This window comes from Theropithecus gelada, chromosome 4 (assembly GCF_003255815.1).
Source record: "Theropithecus gelada isolate Dixy chromosome 4, Tgel_1.0, whole genome shotgun sequence".
Lineage (NCBI taxonomy): Eukaryota > Metazoa > Chordata > Mammalia > Primates > Cercopithecidae > Theropithecus > Theropithecus gelada.
In genome coordinates this window covers 46,145,282-46,167,046 of record NC_037671.1, presented here as the reverse complement: position 1 = coordinate 46,167,046, position 21,765 = coordinate 46,145,282, and the positions used below count along the sequence as shown (strand labels likewise).

Sequence of the window (21,765 nt, the reverse complement as noted above, 5' to 3'; positions counted from 1 at the left end):
GAAGGGACAAACACCCTAATCCCAAGGAAATGACTGTTTTGTTGGATGGCTCAGTTATTATTGAGGAGTAACAACAACCCCAAAGCTTAGTAGCTTTAAACAACACAGTGTATACATTTGCTTACAACTCACTAAAGTGGAGAAGGGATGGCTTCTCTCTACTTTATGTGTTGTTGGCTAGAGTGGCTCACCTGGCGCTAGGGAATCCAAAGTGATTTCACTTACACGTCTGGTGCCTCAGCTTCAGGTGGTTGGAACAGCTGGGAGTTGGCTGAGCCTCTCTCTCTCCATCTCTGTTTCTCTCTTCCTCTATCTCTCTGTCTCTCTTCCCCTATCTCTCTCTGTCTCTCCACAGTCTCGCTCTCCAGTAGAGTAGTTGGACAGTTATAGCCTGGCAGCTGCCTTACAAGAGGACAAAAATTGATACTACAATGCCGCTTAAGGCCTAGACCTGAAAGTCCCAGAATATCTCTCTTGTGTTGCATTTTTATTCCAAGCAAGTCATAAAGCCAGCCCAGATTCAGAAAGAGGAAAAATAGACTCTGCTTCTTGGGGGGCAAAGCATGTGGGCACAGGGATGGAAAGAACTGTTGACAGCCATGTTTGCACACTGGCCACCACATGATCCTAACACATGAAATTGATCCAGAATCACCAAGTTTTGCATGGATCCACCCTTCGGCCTTGCAGGTCTTGTGGGAGGCAGGAGAGTGGGCCAGCAGGCTCTCTACAGGCCTCTCAGGGCTGGGAGTAGGATGGGCAGCTCCTTGGAGAAGGGACAGTCTCAGGCTAGGCAGAGGAGAAGGAGCACTGGGTAGCTCCGGACCAAACAGTGGCTAAGCCAGGGGGTGTGAGTCCCACAGAGAGGAGATGATCTGGGAAGGCAGGGGAGGCCTTGGGACTTGCTTAGGTCTGGAGAGATCCTTGGGAAAGGCTCCAGGGGGGTATCTGAGCCAGTCTTATACAATTGGGGGAGGTGGCATTTTCATGTTCTCCTTCTTTTCTCCATGGTCTGTTTCAAGGCTGTTTCTCTCATCTCAGGCCGTGTGTTGCAATCTCTTGCGTGCTTAGGTTTCCGATCTTCCACTGACGAGCCCCAGCCCCTAGAGACATCTCTTACTTGCCTTGCCTTGCCTTACCACACTTGGGGAAGTCTGGATTTCAGCCCTGGGTTTGGCCACCACTACATCCTCCCCCTGTCCCACTTTCTTCTTGCCTGTTTGTGTTCAGTCTAGACGATTCATTTTTATTTGTTGATGTCCTGCCCTAGCCTGGGGCAGCTGTGGTGTGGTGAAAAGAGCACTAGATTTGGAGTCAGAAAAGCTGGTTTAAATTCTGGCTTGGCCATTTACTGACTGTGTATAAATTTGGGCAAGTTATTTACCTTCTCTGAGCCTCCTGCTTCTCATCTGCCAAGCAATAATAAGGAGCCCCATCTCCAGGGTGGCTAAGAGGAGACGGTGCTAGCACTGACAAAGAGACCTCTGCTCTAATCCCTACCAGCTGACTTTGAGTTCACTTCTAGAAAATCCCTGCTCAAGTCACCACCTGTCCAGCTAACCCTCCACCAACCACTCCTGGCATCTCTATAGAAATCCTGTACTCACCTCCATAGTCTTGGGATGAAACCCTCAGGTCCAGGCCTCAGTTTAAACAACGTCAGTCATTTAACAAATGTTTATTGAGCACGTACTGTGTTCCAGGCACTGTTCCAGGAGCTGGAGATACAGTGAACAAAACAGACAAAAATCTCTTCCTTCATGGAGCTTGCATTCTAGCTGGGGGAGACAAACAAAAGGGGGAGTACGTTTTAAAGCTATACTGTCTGAAATGGTAGCCACTAGCCATGTGTATATTAAGCACTCGAAACGTGGCTACGACTAATTGAGACATGCAATAAGTATAAAATACGCACCAGATTCAAAGATTTATTTTTTCTTTACACCCGATTTCTGCCCTTGGACAGATGCAAAGACTTAGTACCAAAAGAGTATAGAATTTCTCATTAATAGGCTAAGTGCAGTGGCTCATGCCTGTAATCCGAGGCAGGTGGATCATCTGAGGTCAGGAGTTCAAGACCAGCCTGACCAATATGGTGAAACCCCCATCTCTATTAAAAATACAAAAATTAGCCAGGTGTGGTGGTGTGCGCCCATAGTCCCAGCTACTCGGGAGGTTGAGACAGGAGAATCACTTGAACCCAGGAGGCAGAGGTTGCAGTGAGCTGAGATCGCACCACTGCATTCCAGCCTGGACGACAGAGCGAGACTCCATCTCAAAAAAAAAAAAAAAAAAAAAATCTCATTAATAATGTTTACATTGATTAGATGCTGAAATGATATTCTAGATATGTTGGAGTTAAACTATTAAAATTAATTTTACCTTTTCACAGTTTTCAAACTCTGGCGCCTAGAAAATTTTAAACTCCGTAAGTGACTCACACTATATTTCTGTTGGTAGCATTGTTCTAGAGTCTGTTAGGTGGCTACATGCACTATGGGGAAAAAGAAGGGATGGTGAAAAAGAGGTACCCAAGTGCAGAGTGGGAAGGGGGGTCAATCGTAAATGCAGTGGTCAGGGTAAGTCTCACTGAGAAGGTAACAAGACTTGAAAGTGAGGGATCCAACAACACGGGCCATGTGTAAGAAAGTGCTCCAGGAAGCAAGGACAGCCAGTGCACAGGCCCTGTGGCGGGAGCATGCCCACTGCATCTGAGGAACGGAGAAACCAGCATGGCTGGAGCCACGCGGCCAAGGCAGGCCCCAAAGTCATTGAGTAGTCAGGGAGTCAGCCCAAATGGTGCAGGCCTTTTAAGGCCATTTGGGTTTTTCTCTGAGTAAAACTATCTCTGGAGGGTTTTGAGTCAAAAGGTGACAAAACTTAACTCACATTTTAACAGGCTCTCTCCAGCAGTTGTGTGAGATTCAGCTAAAGGAAGGCCAGGGGAGAATCCAGGAGACCAATTTAAAGGCTCTGGCAAAAATCTAGATGGGACGAAAAAAGCCCCTACCTGCCGGGCGCAGTGGCTCACGTCTGTAATGCCAGCACTTTGGGAGGCCGAGGCGGGCAGATCACCTGAGGTCAGGGGTTCGAGGCCAGCCTAGCCTACAATGGTGAAACCCCATCTCTACAAAAACACAAAAATTAGTCGAGTATGATGGCGCGTGCCTGTAATCCCAGCTACTTGGGAGGCTGAGGTGGGAGAATCCCTTGAACCCGGGAGACGGAGGTTGCAGGGAGTCGAGATCACGCCATTCCACTCCAGCCTGGGTGACAGAGCAAGACTCTATGTCAAAAAAAAAAAAAAAGCAAAAAAAAAAAGCACCTACCTCCCAGGGCTGCTGTACAGATTCAGTGTAGGGGCCGGCACGTGGTCAGTGATTGGGAAAGGAGCACTTACTAGACCAAAAGCTGCCTGAGGCTGAGACCTTGCAATGGCCCGCACTGCCAGTCACCAAAGGTGCTTCCCCACCCTCAGTGCAATTCCTCCTGGAAGACTACAACAGCCTCTACCAGCCTCTCTGCCCCCCATACTGTTGCCAGGCACCTATGGAAAAGTGTATCTGACTGGGCCGCTCAGTGTTTAAAGCCCCTCAGCTGCTGCTCATCCCTGACAGGCCCTAGGCAGTTGGCATGGTGCTGCAGGCTCCCCTGGAGCTAACCCCTGCCCATGTCTCCAGCCTCCACCCCGCCCACCCACTCCCTGCCCAAGTGCCACCTTCATGCCTTGCTCACACTATCCCTTCTGCTTGGGATGTCCTCAACCCTTTCACCCCCCTCCCCCCGTTCTCCCTGTCTTCAAACCATTCTTTAAGTGGCAGCCTAGAGATAACGTTGTAAGACACCACCCCCCAGCCACCACCCCCAATACAACTTCCACCCCCAAGCTAGATCAGACGCCCCCAGCACATTTTATGTATTTTTCTGCTCATGGATTTATAGTTTTGTGTCTCCCCACCCACTCACCCTCACCAGATCCTTGAGGGGTGGAATTGTGTCTTATTCATAGTACACAATGACTGGCTCAATATATATTCAAGCCGTATTTATGATTTGCAAGAATAAATGAGAGGCTAGAGGAAGTGAATTTGGAAGCACTGCTCTTCAATGCCAAAGATCTGGACAGGTGCCACTTTACCCAGAAGCAGGACATGAGAGAAGAGCTTATGGCAAGCTGGAGCAGGGAGTCCCATCAGTGATGACCAGACCTATGGGTCCATCTTTCAGAGGCTCAAGGAACTCCAGGGTGTAACTATGCAAAATTAAGTTACACCCTGGGGTCACAGCCCTCCAGCAGCATCCCCTTCCCACTCCCAGCCTGTTGCAGCCAACAAGACCCCCACAGACAAAAACAGCTTTCTCCTGTCTCCTGGGCAGCAAGCTTGGAGACATGGCCAGTTCTTTCCCTGGCTAAGGGACAGAGGCCTGGATTATCTAATTCCTGAAGGCAGCACTACCAATTGCAAGGGCCCTTGGCTCCTGTCTTATAAGCTGTTTCTCCCTCTCCACCCATTCCCAGAGCTTACCACCTTCTATATCAAGACAGGATGGATGGGTTCCCCCAGGACCAGCTCAGCCAAAATGGAAGGACTTCACCCCCAGCACAAGGTGGGTCACCCCATATCCTACACATTAGACATACCTTTCCCAGACCCAAGACAAATGCCATGTTCCCCAAAGGAAGAGGGAAAGGGGGCAGGAGGAAGTCTAGAGCAAGGATTCAATGGAGAAGGAGAAACCAAGAGGAGCTTTGAGATCAGAATTAAATTCTTTAATACAAAATGCTTTTTTTTAAGATATATCTGTATTTCTTTGTCGTTGTTTAAAAATAAATATGTACTACGGAATATCTCGAAAAACTGCACTAGAGACAAAGACGTGATGTTAATATCTTTTCCCCACAATTATTACGGATAAACAGTAGCACCAATAAATAAATGATAACAAATATTAAAATTAAAAAAGGAGAGAGATTTAGTATGTAGAATTCTCTATTTTTTCTTGTTTTGTTTTTACATATAAAAAACAGAATAGCAATGTCTATTTTATCAGAATCACATATATACATAAACATATATATATATATACACACAAATACAAGTTGCCAAATATATATATAGTATGTAGATGTATATTGAAACCTTATTTCAAAGGAATGTGTGCTGGGGAGCCAGGGGAACGGGGAGGGCAGAGCTAAGTGTTAGCAAAATTAAATATCTGTTCAAGATAAGCTAGTGACTGTCACCGATCAGGGAGAGAGAGATTGGAAACATGAATTGTATATACAAAAACCGGTACAAATAAGAGAGCGAGAGAGAGCAAAAGATACATCTCATAAATAGTTGAAATTAAATATTAACCAAGAATACTGAAAAAAACCCTACTCTTTAATTAAATTAACTGTTTTAATTTCTAATTAAAAAGGGATATTAAATAAGTACCGTATATAAAACACTTTCTCTTTTCTCTGCCTCCACAATGGGCACGTGGATCCTGCCCTGTCTCTCTGTGCCTCGGGAAGGGAAAGGAAGGACCAGGGGATGGAGGAAGGTCAACCACTCACACACACACAACCAGGTCTCCTAGGGGGACAGAACTAGTGGTTTCAATGGTGTGAGGACATCAGGTCCTTTTAGGCTACACCCCAGGAAGGGGAGCAGGAAGAGGACGAGGGTGAATCCCAGGAAGGGGAGCTGTCATGGGCTGCTTCTTCCAACAATGTGTCTCTTCTCTTCGCCGGGCCATCTGCCAGTGGCCTCCTGGGCAACTCAGAAGCAAGTGAGAGTAAGTGAAGGCCGCCCAGGCTCCTGAATCTTCCAGGCGCTGCCCCTGGGGGCAAGATGCGCATGCAGCATGTGGAGGGAATCCCCAAAGCACAGCAATGTCCTGAAGCTCCCCAAACTCCTAGTCAGAGCCAGTGTCCTCGTCCCTGTACCTGTCATCTGTCTTTCTGTCCATCTGACCCGGGGTAGAGGCTCGGTGCCAGGGCTGGGTTTGTCGGTGTTCCCAAAAGTGGGTCATATTTGCCCCCATACCCTGGCCTTGCACGTTCCTGGGCAGGGGAGGGGACCCTGGCCCCACCAAGTGGGACAAAAAAAAAGATCATGCCAGAGTCTCTCATCTCCTCCTCTTCCCTGTCAGGATCTGAGTGGGAACATTCCCCCTCCCAACTCAAGTCCACAGCAGTCAAATACATCCAGTGAAGACACCAATAACATTAGCACTGTTAATTTAAAAAAAGAATATATATATTTTATATATATAAAATATAGATATTTATTTTTATATATATAATATATATATATATATAAATGTATGTATGTGGGTGGGTGTGTCTACAGGAATCCCAGAAATAAAACTCTCTAATCTTCCGGGCTCGGTGATTTAGCAGCAAGAAAAATAAAATGGCGAATCCAATTCCAAGAGGGACCATGCTGGGTCACCCGCCCGGGAATGCTTCTGCCGGAGTCTCGCCCTCCGGACCCAAAGTGCTCTGCGCAGAGTCTCCTCTTCCTTCATTTCAGGTTTCTGGATTAAGGACTGTTCTGTCGATGGTGATGGTGTGGTGGCGGCAGCGTGGTTTCTGTATCGATCGTTCTGTATCAGTCTTTCCTGGTGAGAGATCTGGTTCCCGAAACCCTGAGGGAGGCTCCTTCCTCCTGCCCGGCTCACCGCCTCGGCTTGTCACATCTGAGGGAAATGGAAAACAAAGGCTAGGGTTAGGACCAAGTGAGGAGGCCTGGCGATGAGGCAGGCGGCCTCCCCATTCCTGGGGGACCCTGGGTCACTGCAGCCTCCAGCACCATAAGAGCAGAGAGGATAGGAAGGTGTGGTCCTGGGGCAGAAAGCCCCAGTGTGAGAACAGCCCCAGCCCCGCCCTCAGGGAGCCCCGGTCTGAGCAGCAGCTCCGCTCAGGGGCTCCCAGTCTACCCTCCGGAGCTTGCAATCTACTTGAGACAAGACAAGGACACGGGAACACTTTACAAAGCAACAAAGGAACGGATACCAAAGAACAGTCCCCACTTGACATTTTAAGAGCTGATGGGTGACGAGAGCTGGATGAAGTTAATCAGAAGAGGTTCCCTGCTGAGGAGGTTTTTCAGTTCAGTCTCTAGGGGCTGGTGTGGGGAAGAGAGTAGGCAGGTCACCTGGGAGAACGCCTGAGACAGAGAGGCTTGGCTGGGTGGCCAGCAACGGGAAGGGCCTGCCCTGGGGACAGGAGGCTCCCGAGGGGGTAGTGTAGAGCAGGAGGCCCCAGCAAGGTGAGGGAACATCTCCATTCCCCATGTCCCCTCCCAGTGTGGCTGTAGGCCTCATCTCTCCTGAGCTGCCTGGAGGTTACAAGCCCAGGTACCAGATTGTCTTTCCTTTCAAATATGCTGCTTCACTTAGGATGGGGAGAGACAATTCGGCGGCTTCACAACTCCTGCCGAAGCAAAGGGGGCTTCCAGGAATTTTCTCAGTATGCCCCTACCCCTGGGTGATTGTGAGGAGGAGGCAGAACAGGCCCTACCCTTCTGGGGAGCCCAGAAATGGGAGTCCAAAGCTCCCAATTTTGGAAACTGATATTCCCAGGTACAGCCAGCCTGGGGGTTGGATAATGGTATTGGGAGGTTAGGGTCACCAGTTAACTCCCAGGTCACTTCACACAAACCCCCATCAGCAGAATCATCACCAAAAAACCCTAAAATGTCAAGTCCCTTATCTTCCCCAAAGACCCCTGGGGAACTGAGACTCCCCTCATCCAGCCCTGAAGTTAGGCAGAGCCCCCACCCCCAGCACTAATAACACCCTCTTGGTTTCACATAGGGCCAAGACATATAGAACCCCACACCAACTACCCAGGCCTGGTTCCCAGCATCCCCTGAGCATCCACAAGCCACAAGAACATTGCTGGGGGAGGGGAGACACTCCAAGGACTTCCCTAACGCAGCCTCAGGGCGAGCTGGGGGTGCCTTGGCCCTGTCTAGGAAATCCCCATAAAAGTCTTGCCTCCCTGAGTGAAGCTGACCCTGACCCCCAGGGCCTCCCTCACTCTGAGCACAGGCCAAGTTGGTATAAAGAACACAGGCTAAGGCATTAAAAGATTGCCAGCCACCTGTCCCGGCCCTGTGCTCCTGACCTCACCCCCTGAACTGACTCACACATTCAGTCACGCACTTGACACTTCCTTGGTACCCAGTATGGACAAGGGACAGAGGTACAGATGCCCGGGGCTCACAAAGGTAAGTAAACCAGGCCCGGCTTACGGAGCTCACAGTCTAATGTCAGGAGAATGGGCACAGAACCCTCCCTTCACGCATCCTGGGAGCACTTGAAAATGTGTGGGCTGCTTGGGGTTGTCACCATGACTGGTGGAGGATTAAAGGTATCTAGTATTCTTGGATGCTACAGCTCCTTCAGTGTGTAGGCAAAACTGCCCCATCCTAAACCAACAGCCAGAGCCCTTGCCCTCAGAGAGCCCCAGTCTGAGGGGGGAGACATAGCCCTGTCCTCAGGGAGCCCCAGTCTGAGGGGAGAGACACAGCCCTATCCTCAGGGAGCCTCAGTCTGAGGGCGGAGGCATAGCTCTGTCCTCAGGGAGCCCCAGTCTGAGGAGGGAGACATAGCCCTGTCCTCAGGGAGCCCCAGTCTGAGGGGGTAGACATAGCCCTGTCCTCAGGGAGCCTCAGTCTGAGGGGAGAGACACAGCCCTATCCTCAGGGAGCCTCAGTCTGAGGGCGGAGGCATAGCTCTGTCCTCAGGGAGCCCCAATCTGAGAGGGGAGACATGGCCCTGTCCTCAGGGAGCCCCAGTCGGAGGGGAGAGACATAGCCCTGGCCTGAGGGAGCCTCAGTCTGAGCAGAGAGACAGCCCTATGTGCAGGGAGCCCCAGTCTGAGGGGGGAGACATATCCCTGTCCTCAGGGAGCCCCAGTCTGAGCGGGGAGACACAGCCCTTTCTTCAAGGAGGCCCAGTCTGAGGGGGGAGACATATCCCTGTCCTCAGGGAGCCCCGGTCTGAGGGAGGAGACACAGCCCTTTCCTCAGGGAGGCCCGGTCTGAGGGGGGAGACACAGCCCTTTCCTCAGGGAGCCCCGGGCTGAGGGAGGAGACACAGCCCTTTCCTCAGGGAGGCCCAGTCTGAGGGAGGAGACACAGCCCTTTCCTCAGGGAGGCCCAGTCTGAGGGAGGAGACACAGCCCTGTCCTCAGGGAGGCCCAGTCTGAAGTGGACTTAATCCCTTCCCCCATCAAGAAACATTGAGTGAGTGAGAAGCCCAGCCATGCAGACTTCAAAGGGCCGAGGCAAGGCCCCAGTGAGAGCGTCACGTGCTTTGTTGACACTGTCCACACCTGGAATCGGCTTTCAGCTTCTCAGCATTAGTACCAGAGGTAGTAATAACATCAGGACCGACAGCCACTATGAGCAGAAGGACCACAGGACACAACACACAGCTTGCGTCCACACCACCACACTAAGCCACACCAGCCTACCACTCAGGCAACCAGGGCAACCTCAGAACAGGCCCCGCCAGGCTGGACCAGCGCCTGCAGCCCACCACAGGGGCCTTAAAAGCAGAGAAGGCAGCAGTCACCAGGCAGGCAGCTAGAAACTGAGCAAGCAGCTGGCCCCTCTCAGGCACTCTCTCGCTCGCTCGCTCTCTTTCTCTCTCTCCCCATCTCTATGTGATGCCCCTCTCTGACCTGCTTGCCCTCTGGGAACCAACCTGCAAGTACGTTCGTTTAACTCAAGCTGCCTCGCCTTGCAACGCGAGTCTGTGTTTTTGCAGGAACATTTACACGTCTGCGGATCTTGTACAAACAAATGCTTTCTCCGCTCTGAGCAAGGCCCACAGGGACTGCAAAAAGGCAAAAGGAAAGACATCTAAGCTAGAGCATCAGCAGAGAGAGAGAAAAAAATCACCATGCAACACCCCCTAACACGTCCGCAGCTGCACCCCCACCCAGCTGGTCAGCCCCCAGGCCCTGGAAGGATCCGAGCGCTACAGCAGAAGACAGAGAGAGCGGCGGAAAGAGGCAGCACTGGCTAGGACACCTGCCGCAGGAAGAGGCGGGCACAGACGGGCAGAGAGTGCGGGGAGAGGCTGCCATAAGGGGTAATGCTATGTCCCTGGGAGACCAGGGTGAGTCTCAGACCACAGGGACCCAACTGTTGCCGCCCCCATCAGAGCACGCCTTGACTCTTCACCTGCTGGGGATGGCAATCAGGGTCCACTGAGATGGCAGGGGCCACCTTCTCCCTGTGCAAGGCTCATGCCCAGGCCCTTCCACCAAGGTGGGCTAAAGTAGGGTGTGATGGGAGGCTAAGCCCAGAGGCAGTGTCCACAGGCCAGGCTGCTGGTGACCAGAGGACCCAGGGCAGGGCCCACCATAGCCTCCAACCCAGAGGAAGAGGCCATCCTACAGGGAGGCCTCTGTGGGTGCCATGGGTTGGGCTGGAATAGGGGGCTCCCCTCCAGAGGCCCCAACTCCGTGAGGAGCCAGGGCACTTCCACCAGATGAAGGGAGGCTGCCACATGGTGTCTGATCCCACCCAAGCTCCTCCTTCAGCCGAGGAGTCATTCAACAAGCTGCCTCCAGTCATTCGAGCCCTTCTTGGGCCATGTCTGCCCTCCCCACCACCCTCCGCTTCCAGACGAGTGCAGAAGCCTAGAGCAATGGAAACCAGTTGGGTGAGCAGGCACCCGTGCCAACATGGGCCCATCACCAGTGCCCAGTGGGTGAGAGAAAAATCGGTGCCCAGCCAAGCCAGAGTCCCCTCCCTTCATCCTCCAGGCCAAGTCGGCTCCCCCATTCACCCCAACCCTGGACCAGCAACGCCACCACCAAATCTACCCGTTGGTGCCAATTAGTGGAATGAGAGTGAGAGAGAGACACGGGCCAGGGGGATGAGAGCCAGGGAGGGACCAGGGGAGGGAGGCAGGGTTACAGGGTACGGCAGGCAGAGGTTGGACTGGGGGCCAGGGAGGCTCCAGGGAATTAGACAGCAGCGGGCACCAACGTACACGCTCCAGGACTTATGCCGGGATTTCTTGCGCTTTCGTTTTTGCCCCTTTCCCTTTCCTCGAACTGATTTTCTGGAAAATAAAAAAACAGAGACAGAGAGAGAGCGGGGGCGGTGGGGGGAGTAAAAGAAGCGGTAAGGAGGGCAGGGATGGGGGAACGACCAAAGCAAAGCCACAAAAAGCCGCTTCCTGGAGGAAGTATCAGGAGGCAGGTGGTCTCTGGGGAGGCATGCACAGGCACGCACAGGCGTGTCTGGGCAGCAAGCACTCGATGGCTCTTTCTTCTCCTCAAGCTGCCCACCCTGGGATGGCAAACCCAGTCCCTGACAAGGCTTTGGTGGGAAACCGAGACTGGGTGGAGGGCACAGGACCCAAGGGTCTCCATGCTCACAATGGCGCCCGGTCTCCAGCAGGGGGCTAAGCCTGAGGGAAGGCTCTTTGCCCAGCAGCCCTGTCCAAGTCTGACCCTGAAGGTCAGGGGGTGATAAAAGGTAGGCCAGACTTTGGGGAGAAGGTCAGAGACCTGCCTGGATGGGGAGCAGGAGTGGGAGGGCAGGCTGTGCGTCAGGCATCTTCTGCCTTCATTTCCGACTGCGACAGAACCTCTGGGAATCCCGGTGTGGGGGAAGTGGCTACCTTGGGAGCTGGCACAGAACCAAGAGCAACACCAGCCTGCTCAGTGCGACCTGTACTGGGAGGCAGGGCTGGGTGTCCTGGAGCCCTGGGCAGGCAGCAGGGTGGGGTGGGAGTTAAGGAGGGCTGGGGAGGAGGGGCTTGGGCGGTACTTGGCAGGGAGTTCTCTCCCCAGCCTGTCAAAGCCTGCTACACCATCTCACCAGACACTCTTCCGAGCCCAGGCGAGCCCCCCACTCTACCCGTGGCAGAGCAGTCATTTGGGGAAGTGGGAAGGGGGGCAGGCTGTAGCCTGTCCTCTTCAAGAGAACCAGCGCTCTCCATGCCTGCCAGGCCCAAGAGAACACACCTCAGAATGTCTGTCACAGGGAAGAAAGGAGGGGGAGAAGGGACCAGAGAGGGTAAGTCTGTCCCCCTTAGGAGAAAGCACTAAAGGGTGGAAGGAAGGTTTCCGCATCCTCTCGTTCTGGAAGCTGGGGGCTGAGGGAAGAGGCAAGGGGTTGAGGCCTGGCGGGGGCTTCAATGTCCGCACAGCACTGGAGGCAGACAAGATGGTGTGGGGGAAAGGGCAGGGCACAGGTGCTCTCTCTCAGTCTCTCTTTCCCTGCAAGCTCTTGCCGATGCCAGTCGCCCACCCTGTCTTGAAGGGTTACTGCCACCAGACCTTGTCCCCCGCCCCATCCTACCCGCCCCTTAAAAAGGAGCACTCACAAGCCTCTGAAAATGACCAACATTCAACTTTTTCTCCCTGGCCAAGAGGGCTGTGTGTCTGCCGCCTGCCGCCTACAGGAGGGCATGCGCTGAGAAACCACCCTCCAGCCGGCCTTGCATCCAACTGCACCATCACAGTAGCCACCAAAAGAGGCCATTTCCTCTGACACACAAAAGCTGGCCTCTCTGCCACCCACTCCCTCTCCCCACTGTGGGTGCCCTAGAGCAAGCCAGTGAACCAGTGTCCACAGTGCCCCCTGACACACCAAAAGAGCAAGTCCTGGCCAGGAATGATCTGGAGACCCAGAAGGCACTGTCCCTTACAAAGGAAGTGCCAGGCTCCTGGCTGGGTTTTCTCACTAGCCCTAGAGCCATCATCCTGGAGTTGGCTCCATCCCATTGTTGCTGACACCACAAGTCCCCCACAAGACCAAGTCCCTGACCCCGGGAGGCTATGGGAGCCCCCAATAGAGGTAGCCAAGAGCCCCAAACCAAGACAACCAGCCATGGAGAGGGAGAAGTGCTAAAGTCAGGGCCACTTACTTTTCTTGTCTTGCTCTATCTTTCTTTGGTCTGCAATGGGTAGGAAGAGAGAAAAGAACAAAACAGAGAAGGGTTAAGATGGTGATGATAATGACAGGGAAAACAACAATAATAATCACAGTAAAAACAGCATTTATTATGGAGCAACACTGTTTTAACCTTCTCATATATAACTTGTTTAATCCTTATAACAATGCTATGAAGTACACTACTATTGTGCCCATTTTACAGATGTAGAAGCTGAGGAACATTGAAGTAAAATGCCAAAGGTCACACAGCTGGAAGCTGCACGTGGGCTAAAAAGTACAACATGCTTAACCCTGGCACAGATCAGACACCCTGCAGCCACTTGCTGATAATGAATCCGCGACTACATCCTCACCTGCATTCACATTTGTTGTGCTGTAGGAAGCTCATCTCTCCTATGTGCTGGCCTTGGTGAGGTTTGATCCGCATAATCTGGAGGGGAAGGAAGCAGATCACAGAGGTTAGTGACCCAGCCAGCCATACCCAGATGGGACAACCCTGGGGCTCCTGCCACTCAGCACCCAGGGGTTCTGCAGAGCAGGGATGGGTGGTGGAGACAGGGAGGACCAAGAGCTCTAGCAGGAAAGAGGCTCAGGCCCACCCCAACTCCCCCAACCCTGCTGGCCTCAAGGAGCCCTTGTTCCACTTGAGGCCAAGACAAGGCTGCAAGGGTTGGCCAGGCTGGGAATTCAAATCCTAGGTTCTTACCACTCCCCATGCCCTCCCCTTCTTTCATCCTCTCTAGGCTTCACCCTGACTCCTAGCAGATACCCAAAAGCAACCCCCTCCCTGTGTTTCACAGCTCCCTCCCACCCTATCTGGGCTGAGATATGCCCCATTACCAGGTAACACCAAAGACTTTTTAAACTCTTCATGGACCAGGCTCATTCAGCTTCCCAAACAGAGCCCCCAAGAAGAGAGGGCCCTCAGGATTCTCTCCAAGAGAGGGAGAGAGGGGCCTCTGACACAGGCATCCATCTGCCCCCTCCTGAGCCAGGGAGGAGGAGCTGGTTGGGGCTTGCTGGGAACCTGGGCTGGGAATACAAGCATCTTCTTCACAGAAGGCAAGACCCTACCACACCTCCCCTGTGCAACTCAGGGGCAGGAGCCAGACAAGGCAAGTCTAGCCAGAAAACGACCTGGGACCACCTGTTCCCAAAGTGTTATGCCCCTCCCTATCCCCCCCTGCCCCCACTTCCCAAAGATGCCCACCTGCATGGTGATGTTGGACTCCTCAGTGGGCACACACTCCAGGCCCTCGTCATTGCAGCAGCCCCCACATCGCATCAGGGGCACACAGGATGGCTTGAAGATGTACTCAATCTCATCAGGGTACTCCTGGAAGATGTCCACCAGGGTCTCGATTGGATGGCAGTAGCTGCGCTGATAGACATCCATGAACTTCACCACTGTATGAGAGGCGGTGACACATGAGCCCGGTGGATGACACAAAAGATGGCTAGCCCCTCTCTCCACCCAGCTCTGTAAAGCCACTCCTTGGAGCTTCCGTATCAGGCAAGTCCTTCTAAAAATCTACGTCCCTCCTACTGTGTTTGAAGCACTTCCCTAAGCTTTCCACCATCAACACTGGTGAAGGCCTGTTTTCATTCCAGAGATCACACGATATACTCAAGTTCCAAGGGACATGGCCTGCCACATCTGATCCCACCACCTCACTGTGACAGCTGAACTGAATCCCGGGCCAACCTCGATGCCAGAGGACAGTTTGAGTGTCAGTATACCTCATGGGGATGTTGTAAGCTTTCCCTAAAAGGAGGAAAAGCCAGCTTTGCCAAGCTAATCTCCAGTTTCCTACATCCTCCCCACAACCACTACGATAACATCAACCACACCAACAGCTATTTATTGAGCACTTACTACATCCTGGTTACTGTGTACAGTAGTCCATAGCTATCATCTCACACAAGTTTCTCCACATGGGACTATGAGACACTATTGAGATTCCATTTTACAGATGGGGAACAGGAGGCTCAAAGAGGCTAAGTTGCCCCAAGGCCGCACAGCTAGTAAGTAAAGGAGTCAGAATTAGCTGACATCAAAGTGTTCCCAAGCCTAAATTAGGCAAAAACAGAGGAGGCACCTTTCAGGAGGAGGCACTTTTCCCCCAGCCAGTCCCCTTCCCCAGACATGAGCTGAGAAGGTGGTGGGCATCAGCACAGGGGCTGGGCCCTCCTGGAACCCGCAGGTGGCAGTGGGCGGACACGCTGTGCCAGCCCTGCCAGCCACTGATAACCCCGCCCAAGAGGGCAAACTGCTTGCATCATGGAAAAAACAGTGCTACCACTGTAGCCACGAAACATTTCTAGAAGCTGATCTGAAGGGAGACCAGGGTAGAGACAGTTTCCCAAGCTGGCTGTGGAGCCTGGGGTGCACTGGAGCATGAAGGGGTAATTCTGGGCCACAGGGGCGGGGCCCTTGAGAATAAATAAATGCAGGACTCTGGCATGACTACTCCAAATTGTGGCCCAGCCTGCCACTCCTATCGCACCCCACCACCACCGCCACATAGCAATCCTGTCCCTGAAATGGGTTCCCTACCCAGAGGGAAGAAATAACACCTGGCCAGTGAGGAGGCCCAGGCTCTGGTCATGAGTTGGTGTGACCTTGGGCCAGTCCCTCCCCTCGCTAGGCCTCCAACTCTGCTCAACTGTGTAAGTGGGTTGGGCTGATCTCTAAAGATGCTGAAACAGGCTGAAAAGGTGGAGTTTTGGCTTCCATTTCCAGCCCTGGGAACAAGTGCTCTTTTTTCAGCCTGGGTAATATGAAGTTTAGAACTTCATCAAAGCATCTTAAGTGTATGCCTCGTGGACTTCCACCCCAGCTCCCAACCCCCACCCCCAGAGGCCACAGCTGAGTCTCCCCCTCACTCCTCCCTCCAAGGTCTGCTTTCCAGAAGAATAAAGGACAATGAGGGGGGCTATGTACACAACAGGTTGATTGGGGAGAAGGTGGGGAGAATCCACAGGTGTGAAAACAGTAAGAGCAGTGGGGGAACAGGCCAGTCCACTGCCTCCTGTGAGGTCTCTACTTCTTTTATCCAGACCACCAACGGGCACAGAATCCTTCTCTACCCACCAAGGGTTACAGCAAAGCATCATCAAAAGGAGTGAACGAGACCAGAAGTCTGAAAAGGTCATTTTTTAAATCCAAGTCAATACGGAAGAAGATGACTAATCAAGAAGTTTTGAACTGCCCCTTCATCACGATTGGGACAGAGGAGGGCCAGGCTTGTGGCCCAGGAGGGGATAGAAAAAGGTCTGGCCTGGGCAAGGGGTTGGTAGCTGAGGGTAAAAAGACCTGGGGTAGGAATTCCCCCAAAAAGTTTCCCCTCCATGGGAGGTGGAGGGGGTAACCTCACCCGCACCCTTCATCAGGCAGCCGCCCCTCCAAGGGCTGGCCTCCACTGCCTGGGGAGCACATACATACACTCCAACACCAGGTTTTCATGGTTTTCCTTATTTATCGCAGACAACCTTTTCTCCAGCAAACAAAGACCATTTGTCTTGCCTCTCCCAGACCAGAGACCACTGGGAAGCTGAAAGGAGTAAGTGGCGCACTAGAAGCAGGGGGCCGGTCAGTGGCTGAGAAGCCATGTCCTAGGCCAAGGAAAGGGCTCCTGGGGTAGGGAAGGAGGAGGCAGAACAGGCTGGGCATCACCACTGCTGGCCACTACCCAGCCATGCCGGATTTAGGTCAGGAAAACTCGCCTGAAGGAAGACCCAGGGCCTTCCCTCCCCAGAGGTGGAGAGCACAGGCCACAGTCAGTGGTGGGGAGAGCCAGGGTGTCCCCAGAGAAATGGGAGGATCCAAACCACAACGGAACAAAAGGCAGGCGGACTCGGGGTTGGGCAGGGGGGGTGGGGCGCCTGGGAGCTACAGCCAGCCCTCTGCTGGCCTGGGAGGGAAGTTCACAGCACCCGAACATAGTCAAGTGGGGCTTTCTCCACCCCCAAAGGAATGCAAACCAGGGAAGGGAGGGGAGATCCCATTAGGCTGAGCCCTCTGTACCTCCAGCTCACACAGGAAGGGTCACAGTTCCCACAAGTGCGACACGGCTATATAGGAAATGACACTAAATGTCCACCCTCCCCCAGGAGCTAGGGGAGACAAGGGACACTTCCCCCAACATCTAGGATCCCTGAACACTGTCTTCCTTCTCCGAATAAAATGTTACTGGAAAGAGCAGAAGAAAAAGGCAACAACTCCTACTTCTAGCAGAGACCTGAACAGCGGAGAGTCCTCACGAAACTGAGGGTGAACCTCACGGTGCCCAGCTCTTTCTTTCTTGGTCCTCATATTCCTGTGCCCCTTCCCCTTCCTCCCCACAGGTCTGAAGAAAAAGGAATTAGGCCATCCACCCATCCCCTGAGAGGACAGGGAACCCCATCCAAGAGCCAGGGAGACTCACCTTCGTGATGATTCTGCCCTCCTCCTTCTGCCATGGGTGCAGCCTGGGACCACTGAGGACAGAAAGAGAGCAAGGCATGGGCATGGGCAGGGGCTGGGGTGCACAGGCCCAGCCACCCAGCCCCTCCCCCCTCCTCGCTTCCCTCCCACCAACAGCCTCTGGCTTCTCCAAGTCTTCTGAGTCGAGCAGGACACAACCGGGGGTCCCCATGAGCACAGAATATGCCCACCACTCCTGAACTGCTATGATTATAAACCCGAGGAAGTTAAAGACTAACCAGATGCTGGGGGCTGGGGAGCTCGAAATGCACGAGGAAAACCCCAGAATGCTTCACTGTCCAGGTCCCCTGTACCTTCCCCACACTTCCCTCTCACCACCCCCCTGATTTCCTGGTCCAAAGCCATGGTAAGTATTAAGGTCAAATAAGAGGACAAATTTGGACTGGGGCAGGAAGGAAGGACTGGGGGCGAGGAAAACAACATGGTGACCTTCTCCTGCTGACATGACAAATACCAGGGTGAGCTGGTGTTGGAGAGGGAGGGGGGTGCTGAGGACCGAAGGGCGCCAACCGCCCTCCCCCATCCAAGTTCTTCTAGTCCTAGCATGCCCAGAGGTTGCTTCGAGGGTAAAAACCCAGGAGGAGACCCTGGGGGAGAACCCCATTTTCCTCTCTGCACAAATCTCTCCAGAGCCTCAATAGATTTCCAAAGTCTCACCTGTCTCCCACTCCCACCTGTTCCCTGGTTTCTTCTCCCTCCCAGGGTGAGGAGGTCCCAAGCCCCTCTCACCTGGGCACCTTCAAATGCCACCAGGGACCAGGGAAGGCTTTTATGTCTTGGCACTGCCCAGCCCCTAGGGGGCCCCCTGCACCACCTTAGGCCTGAGGCCTCCCTAACCTTCCCCACTGGCACCAGATCATTCCTCCCCTCCCCAGAAGCTGTGAAGGTCAACATGCCAAGACATGCGGACCTGACAGCACCCAAAAGGAAAGGCTTCTGCCAGCCCTTCCTGAGGGTCTCCAGCTCTCACCAACTCCCCTCCCGCCCAGCACTCGCAGAGCAGAGGGGCACTCTAGCCCACGAACACCAGACCCTGCTAGTGGGGAGTCCCACTGTCCATCTTTCTTTCCCTCTCCTTCCCACACACCCCACATGCACCCCACTCAGGCCCCCAGCCCTGGTCCCAGGACAGCCAAGGTCAGAGGAAGCCCCTCTCAAGAGAAAACAGTTCCCAGGTTTCCAGCTGGTCAGCTTCCCACTGCGGCTCCTCCAGGGACCCCCTGGATTCTGCACCTCAGCCCCTCACCCATTCCCATGACACCCCCTGCCTTCCCCCTGACAATATTCTCCCTGGACCCTCCACTCCTCCTGGGCCCGAACGAGGAAAGGGGACAGAAATTTCGTACCCCTTCCAAGGCCAGGGGGCACAGGAGGGGCGGTTCTGGGCAGACAGGGGCCAGGTGTCCTTCTCTGGGGGCCTCTGAAGGTCATACTGTGGCCAGGCAGCCACTCCTCCCCCTCCTCCCTACTTGGAGGCCTGTAGCCAAGGCCTTTGTGCCAGGGTCTGAGGAACTTGTGGTGTTAGCAGCGACCCCTGTCCATGGCTTTCCTCGTGCCTTCTCTCCAAGGGAATTCTGGCTGAGGGAAGGCGTCAGGGAGGAGCGGAAAGGGACCCTTTAGGTGGCTTTCAGAAGCAAGTTGGGTGGGCAAGTTTGGAGTTCCAAAAAACCACCTGCTCCAGCGCTGCCTTCCACCAGGACAAAGTGTGTGCAAGGCTGGCAGGAGCTCCTTTCCAGGGTTCACGAAGAACTATTCCCATGCTGCCCGTGTCACAGCAAATTTCAAGCCATTTCTCCAAAAGGGTAAAGTGGGGCAATGACTCTCTTCAAACCCTCCCTTGACCCACCCCCAGAGAGTTAAAGCACAGCTCACTCGGAACTGTTGTGGAGGGAAGGGAAGCACACTGTCACCAAGTCGGGACTTTCGGTGGAGTGTGACAAAGCGCCCGGTGGGCTCCCGCGCCACGACTTCTGACAGTGATCATCCTTTCCCTGGACTCTGGGGCCAGAAAGGGGTTAGATGGATCTTCTCCGCAGAGAGGAATGAAAATAAAAGGGGTGACAGGGCTTTCTCTCCACGATAGAAAGGAAACGGGTAAAGAGAAGGGGCGTCAGGAAATTCCTCCTAGCACTGGGCACCGGTAGGGTCTGGAGACAGTAGGAAGGGGTAGGGATGGTTCTTCGGATCCCCGGGCTGGGGCTACCTCGCGAGGTCACCTTCCCGCGGAGGGCTGGCGGGGGGAGGGGTGCCGCTCGCCACTCTGGGCTCCCCATTCGGGCAGCCGAGGCTCCGGGAACACGCGGCCGGCCAGGCCCGGGCTGATGTAATCGGCTCCGCGCCGCGCGCACCCGGCCGGGCGGGGGAGGGCGGGCACCGAGCGGGACGCGAGCGGAGACGGGCGGGGTTGGCGCGGCGCAGGTGGCCCAGCAGGGAGGGGGGGTCCCCGCCGCAATCTACCCCAAAACTTTTCCCAAACTCGCGGCGAGGGCCGAAGAGACCGAGGGGCAGTGACAGCAAGCCCCCTCTCCCTCCTGCGCCCTGCCCCCTCCACGCTCTCTGCCCTCCGGCGGTCCAAGGTCCGAGCACCCCCCTGCCGGCTGGTCTCTGGCTCCCGCCCCCGCTGCCCGGACTTCCAGTTCGTCTGGGACCAGCGGCCGGGAGCAAACTTCAGCCGGCAGCGGCAACGCAAGCCCAGCCCCCTCGGCCTCCTCCTCCGGCTCCCGCCCTCGGCTGGTCGGCCCAGATCGTACGTGCGGTGACTCCGGTGGGTGGGCAGGGCCCGCGTGGGCGGTGAGCCTCTCTCCGGGTGCCCTCCCACCTAGCGCGCGCCCCCTCCCCCTGCACCTAAGACGACAGAGGGGGACGCCGCGCGCCTGGTGCCCATGGACCCGCGTGGGGCACGGAGCCCCCACGCGCGCGCTCGCACGCACGTCCCCAGCCGGGAGAGGCGCTCGCAGCTGCCCGCGGCGCCAGCCGGGCACGACCACTTACCTTGGCATGGTGGAGGTACAGCAGCAAGGCAAGGCTCCAATGCACCCAAGAGAGCAGAAAGTTCATGGTTTCGGAGGCCCGACCGGGGCCGGCGCGGCTCGCGCTCCCTCTCCGGCTCGGGCTGTGGGGCGGCCCGCTCTCTTCGGCGCCTCGGCGAGCTCCTCTTCCTCCCCGGGCCGAGGCCCGGGCCAGGGCCTGGGGCGCGCGCGCGGCTGGAGCACTGTCTGCGCACACCGCCGCCTCACCCGTCCATGAGCCCGGCTTCCAAGCGCCGAGTCGCCACCGCGGCCCCCTCTCTTCTTCCTTCTCTTCTTCCTCCTCCCCCTCCTCCGGCTGCGGCTCCTCCCGGCCCGAGCTAGCACTTCTCGCGGCTCCGCTCGGCTCGGCTTCCCCGGCGCGGACCACGGCTCCTCCGAAGCGAGAACAGCCCAGAAGTTGGACGAAAAGTTTCAGTGCGACGCCGCGAGCCCCGACCCCCTCCACCCCGCCTCCGGGCGCGGGCTCCGGCCCCTGCCCGCGGCTCGCCGCCGCGTCCACTGTCGGCCGCCGGCCGGGGAGGAGGTGGGCGCTGGGGCTGGGGGCGGTGTCTGTCTGTCTGTCCGTCAGCGCTACTGGTCCGCTGCGGGATCCCAAGGGGGAGGGCTCACGCCGCGCTCCGGCGGTCACCCCCAAAAGCAGGTCACTCACTTTGCCCCTGTCCCTCTCGCTGCTCGCACGCCCGCGCGCTCTCTCTGACTCCGTCTCTCTCTTCCTCGACTTCTCTCTGGAGCTCTTGCTACCTCTTTCCTCTTTCTGCTGGTTTCCAAAATCCACAGTGATTTGGGGAAGTAAAGCAATCTCCCCAAGCCGTCGGCCCGATTCAAGTGGGGAATGGCAAGCAAAAATAAATTAAAACGGGAAACAATACAGTTTTAAAAAAAAATGTTTAAGAAAAAAGAAGAGGGATAAACCCCGGATCAATGAATATCAAATTCCAGCACGGAGCGCCCTGGCGGGTGAGTCCGCTGACCGGTCCACCTAGCCGCTGCGCCTCCCGACAGAGCGCTGGTGCTAGCCCCCAGCGCCACGACCTCCGAGCTACCCGGCTGCCCCAAGCCTCCGCGATCCTCCCCGCTACCAGCCGACTTTAAAAAAAGAGGGTGCCTGGCTCCGCCCCGCCGGGACCCCGCCCCCGGCCCGCCCCGGGGGGCGGGGACAGGCGAGCCTCAGCCCCTCCACACGCGGCTCGGGCCCGGGCTCTGCGGACGCCCAGCGAAGCCTGGCCCGCAGCCCGCCGCAATGAAGGGGAAGCTCGACCCCCACCAAGGTTCACAGCCTGAAAATTACCCATCCGCCCCCGGAAACTCTGTCCAGAGACACGCGCCC

General features: G+C 55.1%; 1 protein-coding gene across 10 annotated transcripts; it reads right to left on the bottom strand.

The window, feature by feature from the left end:
- Nucleotides 1-4,749: 4,749 nt before the first annotated feature.
- Nucleotides 4,750-21,522, bottom strand: VEGFA (vascular endothelial growth factor A). Of its 10 annotated transcripts, none has more exons than XM_025382654.1 (8): nucleotides 20,401-21,522; nucleotides 17,351-17,402; nucleotides 14,134-14,330; nucleotides 13,277-13,353; nucleotides 12,895-12,924; nucleotides 10,957-11,079; nucleotides 9,709-9,840; nucleotides 4,750-6,690 (listed from the first exon to the last, which is right to left on the bottom strand). In XM_025382654.1, exons 1-8 carry the CDS (start codon nucleotides 20,464-20,466, stop codon nucleotides 6,669-6,671), a joined length of 699 nt encoding a protein of 232 aa, XP_025238439.1. In that variant the 5' UTR covers nucleotides 20,467-21,522; the 3' UTR covers nucleotides 4,750-6,668. The 10 variants fall into 10 exon arrangements, with proteins under 10 accessions (XP_025238439.1, XP_025238440.1, XP_025238441.1 ...); XM_025382655.1 differs by having other exon boundaries at nucleotides 11,008-11,079; XM_025382656.1 differs by having other exon boundaries at nucleotides 11,026-11,079.
- Nucleotides 21,523-21,765: the final 243 nt, after the last annotated feature.

Bases quoted from the DNA above. Each gene is read 5' to 3' on its own strand.
- VEGFA (XM_025382654.1), bottom strand. From the start codon at position 20,466: ATGAACTTTCTGCTCTCTTGGGTGCATTGGAGCCTTGCCTTGCTGCTG. The intron at 13,354-14,133 runs GTGGGCATCTTT...CTTCCCCTCCAG, and splicing joins AGTCCAACATCACCATGCAG to ATTATGCGGATCAAACCTCA. The intron at 9,841-10,956 runs GTCCAACCTCTG...GCCTTTTTGCAG, and splicing joins TGGAGCCTCCCTGGCCCCCA to TCCCTGTGGGCCTTGCTCAG.